The sequence below is a fragment of the Lemur catta genome, chromosome 2 (assembly GCF_020740605.2).
Source record: "Lemur catta isolate mLemCat1 chromosome 2, mLemCat1.pri, whole genome shotgun sequence".
Lineage (NCBI taxonomy): Eukaryota > Metazoa > Chordata > Mammalia > Primates > Lemuridae > Lemur > Lemur catta.
In genome coordinates, this window is record NC_059129.1 from 59,232,647 (window position 1) to 59,249,937 (window position 17,291).

The window sequence follows — 17,291 nt, forward strand, 5'->3', positions numbered from 1 at the left end:
AAACGGTAGAACATGGGCTTCTTCACAGCAGCCGATGTCATAGCTCTAAGCCACCTTCAGCATTTACACTCTTCCTTTTAGAATTTCACCAAAAAAGAAAATAAACAAAAGCAGGTGCATCCACACTCTACAAATGAGAAAAGGTAACCTCTGAAACTGCTTCACAGCAAACAGAAGATCCACAAGCTGCTCGGCAGCTAAAACCACAGGGGGTGTGCTAAGCACCTAGATGCTGAGCCGCAGGAGGCCCCGGGGCTGGGGAGGCCGTAAATCCCCAGAGAGCGCGGAACTCCCCGCTGGCAAGCCACACCCGCCATCCGCTCCTCAGGTGCTGAGCCACAGGAGGCCCATCAACCGCTCAGGTGGAAGGTGCTGGGAGGAGGGGGAAGCAAGCTGTGTGGAGGAGCTGAATGAAAGGCCACCAGCTCACCGGGGGAGAAGGGAAATGAGAGGCGCCTATGGGGAATAGGAGAGTTCAGAGAACTCCATTAAGGAAAGGAATGAACCCACTCTCTCTTGCTTCCTGCATCTTCTACCTGCAGGGAAGCACATCTCACAAACAGGAAGTGTCTGGCCCAGGGATTCTAAATAAACGCTGATGTAGAATGACTCCCAGGCCAGGCTGTGCAGCAGAACACCAGAACTACCCAAGATCAGCAGCTCCCAGTCAGTGGCTAAGGTTCTTAGGGACTGACCCACCCCTCATTTACCAAGATTGTCAGTGTGACAGTGACATCTCCCACTTCAGTTTCCAAAATCCCTAGCAATAGTTTAGTAGGGGTTGGTTGACTGGTCAGTGCCTGCGTCTCACGCTCTCATTTATTCACTCTAGCAGCTGTTGAGTTCTGCTGTATGCCAGATCCTGTGCTCTGCGTGAGAGATATAAACAGTCAAATAAGATACAACCTCTGTTCTCAAGGTGACACAAGCGTGAATAACAATTATAGAATAAGGGTATATAACAAAAATATGCCCAAGGAGTTGTAGGAACTCAGGGAAAGGAGCATTAAATGGGGATTCAAGGACACTTTCTAGAAGAGGTGACACTCAGTTGAGTGTTAAAGGACAAAAAGGAATAGGGTGGAGAAGGAGAAGGGAAAAGAAAAGAGAAGTGGAAAAAGTTTAGGCAGTGAGAAGAGCAAGTATAAATAACTAGAAAGGAGAAATGGTCGATTCCATCCAATGACAGTAAGTAGGTAAGTGTCACTGGGCAGTGACTCATGCGCGCAGTGAGGCCAGATCACTAGAGATTCTGCAGTTCAAACCAACAGGTTTAAAATCGACCCTGAAAGCTTTGGGAAGCCCCCCAAATATTATACAACATCATTACCCAAGACCAAGACCTCAGGAAAATCAAAACTTCTTGTTTTTGACAAGTTTTTTCAGGTTTCCATAGAGGTTAACTTATTTCCAATATAAAATAGGAAAAAAATAAAATTCTTTTAGATTCATAGTCTATCCTTAGCTCTGGTTCCTGAAGTCAAATTTCTAATTTTATATTTGTCACTTAGTTTTAAAATCTTACATAAAACCATATAGATATATAACAATGTGTACCATAACAGCACATATTTTACTAACATGTGTCTTTACAGGAGACTCTCACTATAGTAAATAAACAGTAATGTGGTATTAAAACTCAAATAAAATGCCAAATATTCCTTTTCTGAAAGAGTAAAATTTTAACCATATTTTCCCAATATTAAGTATTTGCTTATAAATGTATTGATAAATTGCTAATTACATACATGTACCACAATACTAAGGTAATAAATATTATCTGCATAATAAAACATACAAAGAGGAGCATTTCAAAGCATAGGATAAAAATAAATGAAAATAAAGGTTCTAATATTTTCTGTCTGCTCTTCCACGCGTCATCTTTCACATTCCATTTTGGAAGCCGTCTTCTCGAGACAGCTACGGAAGACCTGCACCCACCTCCCCTACACTCTGCGTGCGTGTTTGCAGGTAGGTGTCAGTATGCCTTTCATTAAACCAAATCAACAAAGAGAAACAGACACAAAGGGAGTCATCAAGGATGGCAATGGGTCACATGCCGGAGTCCACGTGGAGGGCCGTGTAGCCCATAAGAAGTTGAACCGATAGACCATGGCTGGATGGTCAACATGAGGGTGAAGGACAACACAGATTATGAAGCAAGCTCTCGTTCCCCTCCCTAGGACATGAAAAGCAACCCAGGGTGGAGTCAGGGGATAGAGGCAGGACGTTTCACCTGAGGAACAGTGGGGAGTCATGAGGCTTCCAGGATAGCTTCGGCTCTGGAAGTTCTTTCCCATATTACCGGAGCCCTCCAATCTCAGAGGCAGACTTGTTTTTTGAAAGGATGGTTTTTCAGTTTTCCACCAGGAGACTTTAGAAGTCATCAATTTGGGAACCACTCTACATCAGAGGTATGTGCCTCCATTTTCTTGTTAGAGGTGACCTTGCTGAACTTAAATCCTATTGATAAAATGTGTGCTATCAAGGATTGTGCTCACTTCCCTTTTCCATGGAGTTTTAGTAAGAAAAATTGCCATTGTGATGAGGAGTGAAATTATCAACACCTGAACCGGTGAGCAGCTACTCTGCTGTAGACACTCAATCCCCTTGATCTCTCTAGAAGAAAGAGCTGCCACACACCACTTCCTGCCCCATGGTGGGCAGAGGGGAGAGGGAATGGGCCTGCTGTATCAGTCCCAGAGCTCTGGTTCAGGACTACAGCCATGTCCCCAGAGCAACCTCCCCAAGACATTCAGTGTCACTATGCCAACAACAAGTCCAGCAATTATGCCATCAACATGAATGGAAGGAAGGGGCTGGGATTTTATAGGCATTCCATCCAATCCACCATTCATTCATTCACTCACTCACTCTTTTAACACATATGCAAAGAACATCTACTGTTCTGGAGCTATGCTGGATGCCAGGAGCGCAAAGATGGGAAGACTCTGTTGGTTTAAGACGGCAGAGAGGTGCCTGCCATCTGCACTGCTCAGCACAGCCCAGCCAGCCCCGGCACAGCACGGAACACTCACCGCCTCTGTGCACGGGCTTTACAGACACTGTCTCTCCTCACACTACTGCTGCCTGAAAAATGCAGTCAGATGGCTGAGCCCACTGCCATTAAGCCAGGCAAAACCCCAGCACAATCTAGGTAAGAGCAATGTTTTTTATCCAGACACTAAATTGCCATCAGGTGACGTTATCATGTAAATAAAGAGGCAAACAGATGGTTTCAAAGGAGATTCAGGGCTTGCAGAGCATCACTGATGTTACAAACGAAGAAAAGCGAGGACAAGCCGTTAGACACAGAGCAGGCCCTGCGGTGCACCGGAGCCTGACAGACAGTCCTGACCTGAGTGATGCAGCCAGAACAAAAGGCAGCCACAGACTGCTTATGGTTGTTTGTTAATCAAATGCCATTATTTTCCAAATCTAGGAATATGCCTTTAAAAAACATATGTTCTCTTAAAATATATTTTACAATGGTATTATCTGTATCTATTACCATGACCCTTAATATCACCGCCTTTGAAAGTCTCTATTTTAATTCCTCCCACTTGTTTAAATAGAAGCAGTGTAATGAACTAGGCAGACTCAAGGAATCTGGAGGCCCAGAGTCTACTCCACCATCTCTATGATCTCTTATCTTTTCTTGGGCATGCCTCTTTGGGACCATTTTCCTCAACCATAAAATGAATAAGAAACTGTGGAAGAGACTGCTAGCAGCCTCCCAGTATTTATTTTCTCCTTCCTTAGTAATAAGAATTCTGATTTTTAGCTAAATACATTGTCATATAACCAAAAGACTACATTTCCTAGACTCTTTTTGCAGTTAGATGTGGCCACTGGCTAAGTTTAGGCCAATAAGATATAAAGAGAAATGTCATGCAAGACTTATAAGAAAAATCCTTTCTCCTTTCTGCTGCCTGGAATGTGGTTGCAATGGCTGGTGCTCCAGCACACATGTTGGACCACAGAGTGATTTTGGTAACGGAAACAACACTGGTGGACAAAAAGATAGAAAGAGTCTAAGTCTCTGACATCACGGAACAGACTTTTATGGAACAGAAATACAAACTTCAATTTTTCAGATCTTTGTTATTAACAGAAGACTTATTCTTCCTAATATAACCAGATACCTAACCTCACAGAATGGTTTTGAGTGTTAGATTAGGTGTGAGAGTACTTTATAATCAAAGCATTTCCCTAAAACCCAGCATGATGAGCTACTCTGCAAATACTATAACCCCCTATGAAAGTTACACAACCCATATTTCCATATAAAAGGCTTTGAAAAGACCAGATAAAAAATATTTGTGTATCGATGCTTGGTCCACAGTTTTTTAAACTTATTTGACTTGTTTATCTTTTTTCACATGATGCCTATAAAGAGCTGGTTTCAAGGGAAATGCTTTGAGAAATCCTAGGTAAATTTCTTATTAGTATACTAATAGTTAATATCTAAATGGTTGTTTTTATGGATTATATGGATTGTAATAAATATGGATTACAATTGGATTCACTTCCATTTCAGTCCAGGTACCCATGGTATATGCTTTCCTCACTATCTAAATGTTTCCTGTAGCACAATATTTGTGAGTTTTATTAGTTTTTAACTATGTTTGATTATATTTCTGTCTTCCCTGCTAGGCGGTAAGTTCCAGGCAGGTATTGGAACTATTTTTCTCACCATTTTATCTTCAACATAAGGCAAAGTGTCCAGCACATAAGTGATGTGCCCAGTAAATAGTTGCTCAATAAATGTGTGATTTCTGAATTCTGATTTACTATCACAAACATTATGCAAATGACAGTAATAAAATAAGTGCAAATCAATTTTGGAAAAGGGATAATGCTCACTTTGAGAGGAGTTGTAATCTTTTTCAGCTATCTTGGATAGCATGTGGACCATTAACTCCACCAGTACCCAGGTATAATCTTAATGAACTGAACATTAGAGTGCTCCTTCTAAGGAATCATTATTTAATACACATACCAAATCCTGAGTAACGTTGACCTAAGAATAAAATAGGAGATTGTTATTGTGTTTGCAGATCAACTAAAGAAAACCTCAGAATTTTCACCAAGACCCACGACTATGCTCAACAGGCCTGGACATCCAAGATAGATCACTTACATGGCTGGAAATTGATATTAGCTACTGACTGCAGTTTAGTGGGGGCTGCCAACCAGTGTGACAAACATGGTCTTGCCACATGATTTGGATTCCCTTAGCCTGAGGGCTGTGTTCCAAAAGGGAATATCCCGGTAGTAAATGAGACACCCAGGCATAAAGGCCTTGTAATGCAAGGGTTCTTCTGATCTAGCCTTCAAAGTCCCAGAACATTACTCCCACATTCCATCAGTCAAGCTAGTCACTAAGGCCAGCCCAAATTCAAGGGGAGGGGAATGAGCCCCATTTCTCCTTGGGAGGAGCAGCATGCATTTACAGGAAGAGACCAAATTTATGGTAGCCCTTGTAGGAGAATATCCACAATGGTGACATTGAAATTATGATGGTTATTAGAATCAGAATTAGATATTGTTATTTCATCCTCTAATAAGGAAGCACATTATTGTATCACAAATTTTATTTTTAATATTTTGATAGCTGTATCGATAAAACTGGCTTCTTTTATAATCTGATTTTGTGTATCAAAAACATTATTCTGAGAACAGATCTAGGTTTCGCCAGACTGCCAGCAGGACCTAGGACACAGGGAAAGTTAAGAACCCTTGGTAACTCAACGGTCAACAGTGAACCACATATGCTATTCCTGCCTCTGCTGGCCTCATCACCTGGGCAAATGTAGCTGTACCTACAATGGCCTGATCACTTGGGCAAACTTCTTATCTTTAAATCTCTGCATCTGAGGAGACTCCAAAAGCTCCCTCAAGGGAGTATAATCAACTCAAGAAACAGCAACTATACCTAAACCAATAATTGGGAAATCATGAATTATTTAATTCTACATTTCAAAAATATCTGCATGGAAAACAGACCATAAAGTAAGAAAAAAGAAGTAATTCAATTAAAGCAAGTGAAAAAAGCCCTGCTCTGCATTACAAACCCCTGTGGGCAGCTGTTCCTTGCTTGGCTTCTACTTCCCCAACCCCTACCAGGAGGGTAAAATACATATGCAATCACTCAGATCCCCTCCTCTTGTAAGAAATGCCTGTGTAAGACTCCTCAAAGAATATTAATTCCATGGGACAAAGTTCTTGAGGGAATAAAACTAGGTAAAATATAAGTTTATGCATTTAAATCACGGAAAAATTTCATTAACCCTCAGCAAATTTGTTACAGTGCAAATCATAGAATATGGGGTTGGTATGAACTTTAAAGGTGATTTCTTAACAGGATGATCCACTCTTCCTGGTTTGCCTCTGATTTTCCAGGTTTTAGCACTAACATTCCTGTGTCCCGGGAAACCCTCAGTCCTGGGCAAACCAGAGGAGCTAGTCATTCAATTTACTAATAATTTTAAAGAGATTAGTTTCTCATACCACCATCCTAAAATAAATATCTAAATCTGTGGATGCTACCCTCAGTATGCCAAAAATGTAATTAATTAACCAATGGTCTGTGATAGACCAATGTTGCCTGTTTTAAATGATATGAACTTCAATTCTTACACCCAGAATTGAACTCATTGTAAGGTTTCTACACAATCCCCTAATTAAAAAAAATACTATTGTATTGTTTCATAATTTTGCAATATTGTACCCCTTTAGGAAATGACAGTGATATCTTATGGGACATAGCCTATTCTATTTCCCCAGTCAAACTGGTTGAGCCGTACAAGTTTACCAGCATCATTGGCTGAACTCATCACATGAACCTATTCATTTAGAACACTTCATACTATTCTAACCAGAGACTGACAACCTGGCTGCCCCCTTAGAAGTCTGCTGTCTCACCAGGGAGTAATTTCTTTTAATTTTAACAAAGATATGGGGATCGTTGAAGACATTGATCCAATCCAGATGTGTAAAACTATAAGACAAGCAAGAGATGTTGCATTAGATTTTGTATATGATTTGTGGGAGCCTGAAGATAGTATAGTATTCTCAGACAATTTCTAAATTACCATTCTCCCAGTCCTCCTTGGAATGTTTACCATTAACCACCTCCATCATCTTGTTATTGCCCTTTTCTTGCCTTCTGTTATCCTAATTCTCCTGATTTCATGAGTACTCCTTCTCTGATATCTCTTTCTGCTGTTTAAATTATAATAGAATTTCCTCCAAGGTATTGTCTTCTTTCTCTTCCTGATATCTCACTACAGTGAGATGTAAGTTCTCTAAACCTCATTCAATCCCCAAAGCTTCCTTAGTCAACTCTTTTGAGGATTACTAAATCCTAATCCAGACTTCCAATCGGCTTTCCTTCCAAACTCCTGGTCCACATTTCCTATTACTATCTAGACATCTGCATGTGAAATTTAACGTATGTCTATGATGGAACTCACTATCCTCTCTGCTAAACCCACTCCCTTGCTCTGTATCCTCTATTCCAATTGTTGGCACCACTAGCCATTCACCTGTGTGCAAAAGTTCTGGTCATCTTTTCAGCCCCATTTTCCTTTCTCTTTTACAATTGATAAATTGCCAAGTCCTGCCAGTTTTGTTTCCTATCAAGTTTATGATACATACATAATATTTTTTTCATAGCAACCACCATTGCACGTACTGCTACTACAAAGCCTGTAATTTGTATTATTAAGGTCAAACTACATACTTATAAGTCCTGAATGGAGTAATGCATAGTTCCTTTAAGAAATAGTGCAAACTGCATATGGAACTTTAGAAGTTATGTAGGAGAAAGACGTTGCTATAGCAGCAAAAAAAATCACACCTACTGCAACTGAAGAAAAACGATCATAGGTGTTTTACAGGAATACCTATTAGGCTCCTTTCAGGCTGTAATACAAGGTGCCCAGTAGGGTTACGCCTCTGGGAGACTGAGGCATGAGCACATGAAGCTGTAAAAGTAATTATTCTCTAGTGAGGGTAAGTGCCAAGATAAACCCTGGGTCCCTTATGTATACTTCTCACTTCCCAATACCCCCACCAATTTATGATCCTTATACCCTGGGGGAGTATGCCCCTCCTAGGAAAATTGCTACAATCTATGTTACTAATACTAATGGATTATGACACTGAGTGTGTTTCTCAGGTGAGTGAGGACAAGACAAGGCTTGTCAAACCACCCGATTAGAGTAAAACCGTAATTAGTTCCAGCAAGTTAGCAAGCTGTAAAGAGTGTCAGGGCCTACATGACATTGGATCCCAAGAGAAGATTCTAAGTGAGTGCTAATTAGCCCAGAAACAAACACCATGCTTGAGTCAAGCAGAGACTGACAAACTGACATTAGAGAAAGGGTGCCAACCTATTTCAACAAATTTATATTTTTAATGCTCTTTTTGTCAATTATTGGTAAAAAAAAAAATGCTGCTGTTGTTTTAAATGAAATTTTACTTTTGTGTGGAAAACATACATAAATGGAAAAATATTTTTTAAAACAATCCAACTCCTGATTGTGCACCCTGGCAAAGGCACTGTGCCGCAGGCCTTGATCAGTAAGTTAAGGTATCACAGCTGCTCATCTGGGAGAAGCCACTGGAGTCATGGCTATTGCCACTAGGAGGAACTTCCTAGCCTCCAAGTGTTGTGTCTCACAAATACAGTTCTATTTTAGGGACACAACAAATAAGGCAATAGTATTGCTTCTAATAAATTTTAGGAGGCAATTTGCAACACTGGTTGAAACAAGGAGACTAAAATTCTACTCTTAGCTTTGTACAAAACAACATATAAGTTTGGGCAATAATATTAACATTTCACAGCATTTTACCACTTATAAAACACTTGCATTATCTTACTTCATTTTAGTTGGAGTAGCTAGCCACTAAGTTTTCTGCCAGCTCAATAATTTTATGTATCTATATTTTTACATATATATTAATATTTACCAATATAAGTAAATCTATCTCAAAATACAATAAAAGAAATAGATTACTAGATGATTAGTTCATCAAAGTACTCCATACTGCAAAGAATTTTGTACTTAAATTGCTTTAAATAGTAAGCTTCTGTAGTATATTTTTAAATGATTTAATATATGAAAAGTCAATTTACATTCAGCATTTGAAAAGTAAGCTGCCTGGGGATGGCAGGGGAAACACCTGCTCCATGAAATCTCAAATCCTGGTTTTTTTTCTTGCCCTTGTAAGGACATGGCTTTAACACCCTTTACCATTCAGCAAAGTTCACTAAGGTCTATCTTCCCCTTTAAGATACTACCTAAAAGAAAGAAGAAATATACAGTTTCTAAAAGTCCTTTCATCTTTGGTTTCATATTATCTTTTATTTGCTTATTTTTATTTGATAAAAATGCTGAAATTTCTATATCAAGAGTACCTGAAAGGATAGCTTACCCATTCAAGTTCTAAATAAAATCAAAGAAAAAGTTTGACTGATGTCTCCCTGAACCTTTAATTTCTGCCCTGAAAGAAAGTGCTCAAAATATTTTTCTTCCTTTCCCTTCTCACTCTACCACACCCCTCTCTCCCAGCAAGAGGCTTCTGGTCACCCATGTAGTGATTTGACCACAAGTTGCCTCATTCCCATCTCAAAGTGAGCAATTCCAAACCAGGGGCGCAATTATGTCTGGAAGGTCGAAGAATACCACCTTCAGGCAGAGAAAAGCCAGCATAATTAACACCAAGCATTACAGGTAGTAAAAAAATAAAGAAACTGAAATCCTTTGACTAGTGTGTCTCCTGGTGTTCTGCAATTTCTGATTCATGCAAGCTGACAGTCTAAATAATGTTTGCCCGACAGGGAAGACAGCACAGATTTAGCAGGCTCTAGAACACCCTTTGAATTGAATTAAGTCAGGTACATCTGCTCTTAATTATGTACATGCACACATACTCACACATAGAAATACACACACAGTGGTAGATTAAAGAGAGCTGCAAATTCTTTCCTACTCTACTCTTCCCATTGAAAAGTGGAACCTAATTCTCCTCCCCTGAACCTCGGCTAATCTTAGTGCCTTACTTTACCAATAGAATGTGATGCTCATGATATTTTGAGGCTGCTAAGGCTGGCTCAGAAGGCATGCAGCTTCCACCCAGGTCTCTTGGACTGCTCACTCTTTGGGCACTCTCTCTTAGGCTACTCTTGCTTGACATCCAGACACCATGCTGTGAGGAAGACCAGGCAGCCTCACAGAGACACCTATGAGGAGAGGAACAGAGGACTCTTAGCTGATTGCCCTGGCTGCATTCCCAGACAATAACCAGCATCAACTTCCAGCCATATGAGTGAGCCAACTTAGACCATGCAGTCAAGTCAAGCTTATGACCACAGCCCAGCCACCAGCTCACTGCAATGCATGGAAGAACCGAAACAAGAACACTCCCTCCTAGCCCTTTCCCACAAAATTATGAGCAAAATACAATATATATTTTAAGCTTTTAGGTTTCTGAATAGTTTTCTAGGTAATAATAGAGTTCCAGAACACCCACACTCCAGCTGCCACCATTTTCATGCCATGCATCCTAGAAAGGACTCCAATGGTTCAAGCCTAGATTTCTTCCCCTCCCACTTGCTACTAACCCAGAATAAGTGAGGTGGTGATATGTAGAACTTTTCTGTCCCACCCAAATGGTATAAGGCCAAAATCTGAGAACTACTCAAGCTATATTAATAGAAACATCACCAATATTTATGTTTGGTTTCTAACTGGTTTTGCAGACCTAAATCTCTATATATGTGTATGACATTTTAAATTATATATAATCCCAGATAAGAAAAAAGTAAATCAAGCCAGTAATTCTATAATCACAACATTTATAAAAATTCCTCCCCTCAAATATGACTTCCTGATTTATGATCATCTTGCCTCATATCACCAATCTATTATAATGCCTTACAATTTAACAAGGAAATACATTAAATACGGCTATCTTTGAACATCACATGGCTTTGATGAGCCTCTCTGCTGTTTAAAGTACTGAATATTGAACATCAGAACAAACAGAACTATTATAAAAGAAAAACAGCACACTCCTGTTCATCTCTTCACATAAGGATAGTTCAAAGTAATGTAGAAAATGAAACAGTGAATTCTACCATACACATACAAAAAAAGACTCTGAAAGCTACATGATATTATATCTGTACCCCCCAAAACAGAATCCTATCACATGGAATCATAACACATTTCTCTTCCATTAAGGCTGCTCAGTGTGAAAGAGGTGTCATCTTGCCAAGGCTGAAACTCCTCCAGAGAAAGCACTGGAAGCATCTTACAAAAATCCTCCCAGGTGAACTCAGGATAAGGCATGGCGTAAAAACCAGGGGGATCATTTTGCCAATTGACCAGCTATTCTTTATAAAGGTTTGAGATTCACGTAGTATGTTGGATAGAACTTGTTCCTACTACTTAAGAAGTCTAGAATGCATTTAGACCAATTCTTCCAATATTTAGAAACCAAAGACAGTCAGATAGACTTGTTTGTATGAAGCAAAGTTATCATAAACTAAACTAAAAGAGCAAATTCTTCATGATTACCTTGGCTTACTCCATATGATATGCCACAGAGAAGAATTTACAGCTCTTTCAAAATCCAATGGTCTATAAAGACAGGACGCCTTGAAGGAAAATGGTACCATATTTAAGATAGTGATATCTTTTATTAGTACAGTAAAGTCCTATTTTTATGGAATCGGATGGGTCTGAGGTCATTCCATAAAATTGATTTCCCAGAAAATGGAAATAGGCAATTTACCCTAAGAATTTTATTGAAAAATTATGCTATTCCATTTGAATAATGATGGGAATGTTCTACACGTTTCCTTTATTAATGAATTAAAATACACAAAACACCATAAAATTATATTAGAGGTTCAAAAGTATCACTTAAATCTTCTTTACCAGTCACTTTCATTTTGTAAAATCAGCAGTTCCATTAAAATCGTATTATGTAAAAATGGGTTTTTACTGTAATAATAGTTATTACCTATTTAGCTCCCAAGGATGTTGTGAAAATTAAATAATAAGCCATTGGAAAGCAAATATAAAATGTCGCTAATACCAGAGGCCAAGAGGGGCAGCCAGATGGAAAAATGAAGGAAAAGAGCACCTGATACTTTACAAATCACAGCTTTCATCTATAATTCCATTATACCAATGCTCTATGCAATGGTCATGTGCACTGATGTTATCTCGTTTAATCTTCTTAACATTACGATATATTAATTACAACCTTTATGTTATAGATAAGGGTCAGAATGGTTGACAACTTGCCCATCGTCACACAGTTGCAAATGTCAGAATCCAACTGTACGCCCAGCTTTATCCTAGCGACAGCCCATCCTACATCCACTAAATCAGCGGTCCCCAACCTTTTTGGCACCAGGGACCAGTTTCATGGAAGATAATTTTTCCATGGATGGGGAGGGTGGGGTGGGGAGGTGGAGCTCAGGCAGTGAGCACGGCCCTGGTTTCCTAACAGGCTGTGGACCGGTACCAGGCCACAGCCAGGGAGTTGGGGACTGCAGCACTAATTGATCCCTGGGATGCCCTTGCATCTCATAACTGCCCCTCAAATTCTTACCCCATCTTTCAAAATCCCACTTCAAATGCCTCTTCTTCCACGAAGCCATCTCTCCTCTACTTTCCTGAGACACTTTGATTCCAAACACATTCTGTATTCATTATAGCTATTTGTTGTACTATTACGTATCATGTGTTTTATTAACCCAGCTAACTCACCAGCTGTTTGAGGTCACAGCTGTATCTTACTTGCCATTGGATGCCCAGATAATGAGCACCTGGTACTACGCTTTGAACACAGTGAATGTTCGTTAAATATTTATTAAACTGTATTGGAAAGGGGTGTTAATTTGAATTACAACTACATTTGCTACCAGATGCAAAACAAATGCTTTTACCAAAGCTTCACTATATTAGATACCTCTTTGGGAAGTTTCTCCTGTTTTTCCAAGTAAATGTGGTAAGGTTAATTTCCTCAAATAGAGTATCTGGCATATAGTAGGTACTCAACAAATAGTAATTTTTGTGTTTTTTTTAATCCCAAGTTAAGGGAACAATGTAACAATAAACAGAGAAGTATAAATTAAGTATAATATGTTGCCTGATTTGAATGAATCAGAGCAGGTAGGGACAGTCAATTTAAAAAAAAAAAAAAAGCTACAAAAGAAAAAGACACAGTAAAGAGAACTCTGGAATTAAACTACCTGATTCCCTGCCCTGGCTTCTTACTAGCTGGGTAAACTTGAGCAAATTACTTAACCTCTCTGTGTTCCATATTTTACATCTATAAAAAAAGGGGGGGGTGCAGACAATAACAAGATCTACTTACAGAGCAGTTGCGAGAATTAAGAATTTTCCTATGAGAAAAACAAAGTAGTTGCGAGAATTAAGAATTTTCCTATGAGAAAAATTTTTATAGAACACTTAGCACAGTTCATGACACACACTGAGGACTCAAATAATAGTTGCTACTATCATCATTGTAATTATAAAAATTATTTAATAATTCTTAGGAATCTGTTCAAAAGATAAGACATTATTGTCTACGGCCCTGCAAAATCTTATAGTGGTACTGCATCAAACCTGTCAAACCCCAAAATTTATTTCTGCTATTAAATTATGGATGGCAGCATTGAGTTCATGCACTTCATTCAAGCAAGGCTTATTGAATAGCTAGCTACTTTGTGCCAGACTCAGGTGGACAAACTGACTTGATTCAAAGAAGCTGGGAATTAAAGAAACAAGGAGAGCCAGAAAAAGGTGAAGAATTCAGAGAGGGGAAACACCACAAGCAGAAAGGAGAGGTAGAGTCAATCCAACCAGAGGTCAGAATATCAGGAAAGGTTTGTCAAAGAGCAGAAGGGAATACAAGCCAGGGAAGCTCCTGCGTCAGATCCAAAACTGAATGGCACAAGGGATTCAACTGCTGGTCACTCACAGTGAATCACAGTGAATGGCCATTTGTTGGAGTTAGGAGAAAGGTTATTAGAGAAGAGGAAAGGAGCAATGAGCAAAGAGCAAGGGTTTCACAGTTTGTATATTTCATCTGTTTTTTACTCACCTATCTTTTCACATGAAAGCTAAAAATAATGAACAATAACTGTGTATACTTTAAAGATCTAAACTTTTCTGATTCTTATAGTAACACTAAAGGGCTGATGGGAAAGTACCTTATCCATCCAAAGCCTGTCCCCACCTCCTTCCCCTCCACAGCATAGATGGGTGCTATTTAAGAGCAGCTTCATGGAGAATTCAGACCAATCTTATGATCATAGGAGCTGACCCTGAACAAAGGAATGAAGACGATGGAGAAAGCTGGGGCTCCCAGGAGCCAGGGCATACGGTGGATACAGTCAACTGCAGTGCCAAGCAAGATGGCCAAGACTGCTCCTTGCTCGGCATAAAAACCCCAAAGGATACAAAAAGCTTGGCAACCTTCAAAAGCTTCTCTTGCTTCCTGCATGGGGTGGGGGAAACAGCTTGCTTAGTGGGAAAAGCCATAGCCCAGGGCGAATCTGCTGGCTAGATTCATCAAAGAGTCGACTGAGACAGAACAGATTTTCCCTTTCCGTATAGGAGTGACTCATGAGCTTGTTTATTCAAAAAGTTACATCCTCCATGGAAGGGAAGTGGATGATGGGGAAGCTGGAGGACAATTATAATTCAAGTTTGTATTGGTCAGTCCACTTATTCCTGCCCCTCACCTCTCTGTGAACGGTGACACAGGCATACCACCAACGACCAGAAGGTGGCCAGTGTGTTTTGTTTTATTCTTCCTTCATTCTGTCATGTCAATAAAGCAAACACAGCTACTTTCTTTTATTTTACTTAGTCCTTTTACAAAGGGAATGTGCCTTATTGGTTAGGAACAAGGACTTGGAGTCAGACTGCTTGGGTTCAAATCTTGACTCTGCCTAATTGCAAACTATGTGACACTGAACAAGTGACTTAACTTCCCTGCTCCTATGTTTCTCTGTCTGTAAAAATAGGGATAATAATATTACTTACTTACTTTGTAAGGTTATTAGAAGCATTAAATTAGTTAGTACATGGAGAACAGTTCCTGGCACATTGTTAGTTCTCAGTAAATGTTTGACATCATTATTATTATCATTACTTTATGGATGACCAAATGTTCTTCCATTATAGACTTTCTTTTATTCACTATTACCTTAAGATGTTCAAATTAAACCATATATGGAATTAGGTCTTTTGGAGGAAATATAATTGTTCTATGAAATACATTTTCGTCTCAGGCTAGGGAGATTTTCTGGGACTTCAAAGACTTTCTGTTAAGGAAGAATAATTTTATAAGTATGGGTGTGTGTGTCTGTATATCTAAGGAATTATATGTTTACTGGGAGGTAGATCTAGACAGACAATGGATGGATAAGAAGATTCTGACTTCTTAATCTATTTCTTCTTTGCAATTTTGAAAAATCATGGCAACAGAAGAGCTTGTCATTTTCCTCAGTTCTATATGTAAAAATTCACAAAGGCAAAAGACAAGGAGGCATTTGTAAATTGTTCCCTTTCATACCCTCTGTGTCTTTCAAACTTAAGGGTACTAGAACCTGTAACTCTCTTCTCTGATACATGAAGGAAATTATTCAGTTAGTGGATTATAACAACTCCTTTCAGCATGATGATTAATTCTCCCACTTTTAATGAAGGTAGGCTAGGCTATTTTTTCTGGATTTCATTGGTCTGTGAAATGCCTCTCCTACATTAGCCCATAAAAGAGAGTTGTAAACATTAAGTGCCTATTTATTTTCATGCTCTTTACCGTGTTGTACAAGATAAATGAAACATAATCCCCAATCAGATTCGGCCTGGTTTAGTCTGTCTGTGACTTATCTCATGGGTGGTTTTTACTCACTGGGTAAAATCAGGACGTCATCCCCAGGGCCTGGAATGGTGTGGTTGTGTCCTCCCCAGCCCTCTTCCACACCTTGCCATGTTTCAGGGAGGGACCATTTTAAAGCTGATTCAGGTGCAGCAGTAAAAGCTACAAAATAAAAGAATATAGCAAAGGTAATTGTAAGAATCTAATTCATAATTTTGATAATGTCTAAATTCTATCCTTATTTTACAATGCTGGTGGTATTTTCACCTCCCAAAGTAGCTGCCTTTTAATATTTTATAAATTGCTAGAAAAACATTTATCAGCTAAAAAGCGAATAATTAGTGAATCCTTAGATTACCTTCACTTCTGGAAAAAAATACATTCTACTCTTGTTATCAAACAGTTGTGTTTTACCTTATCACAAATATTACATATGCTTATCATGAAATTTGGTAAATGCAAATAAAGAAAAATAATAATTGCCTATAATCTTACCACTTTGTAATAATTGCCATTAACCTTTTATTTGTGTTTCCTTCCAGAATTTCTCAGTATTTTTACATGATTGAGATGATATCATATCAAGTTCTTATGTCAGGTGTTATTTTGCTTAGCTTAGCCATTTTTCCTATGCATTTTGTAATATCATTAAAACTTCTTACAAACTGTTTTAGTGGTTGCATAGCATATAAAAATCCACCGTTTACTTAATCTCTAATGTCTGGCATGTAAGCTCTTTCCACTTTCTATTTAGTTGTAAATAATATGGTGTTAATTATCTGTATGCAAATCTGCCAATAATCCTGATTATCTTCTTCAAATAGATTCCTCAGTGGAATGACTGAATCAAAGGGTATGATCTTCCCACAGCTCTTAATGTATATTAAAGTCATGGTAATAATCTCGAGACTTCTCAAGGCAGTAGCTTAGTCACAGATCATACATTCCAACTGGTTTTTATTGATACTGCCTTTGATGATCAAATGGTATTTTCTTTTCAACCATTCTACTGGCATCTTCATCAGAGAATTGAAACCGGAATCTAACAATTTCCAGTGGGGACTGTCCGGTGGCACGTCATGCCTAACACCACACTAAACTATATCCATTTGTTCTTTTCTGGGATGTGATCACTAGTGCAGAGTCAGAAGGGCAGAGAGATTGTCTGAAAAGGGTAGGATGAAAAGGCCCCCTCTTCTGATGAGAGAGAGGGGATCTCATCCATCACTTGCTAATTTCACAGGCATGACCTGTGAGCACCATCTTTATTAGAACTGTCTAAAAGAGTAGGGATACAAAAAGGAATAAAATGCCACACTCATGCCTCCAAGAAACTAATAGTGTCATGTCAGCAAATATTGAGAGGA

The 17,291-nt window shown here is 39.0% G+C and overlaps 1 protein-coding gene across 1 annotated transcript in view; it reads right to left on the bottom strand.

Annotated features, from left to right (window-relative positions):
- Positions 1 to 17,291, bottom strand: part of PKHD1 (PKHD1 ciliary IPT domain containing fibrocystin/polyductin) — a 414,564-nt gene that overhangs the window by 158,931 nt on the left and 238,342 nt on the right. The window contains exon 52 of the mRNA XM_045543725.1: positions 15,958 to 16,086. Coding sequence (XP_045399681.1) covers positions 15,958 to 16,086 — 129 coding nt within the window. The remainder of the gene's footprint in view (positions 1 to 15,957; positions 16,087 to 17,291) is intronic.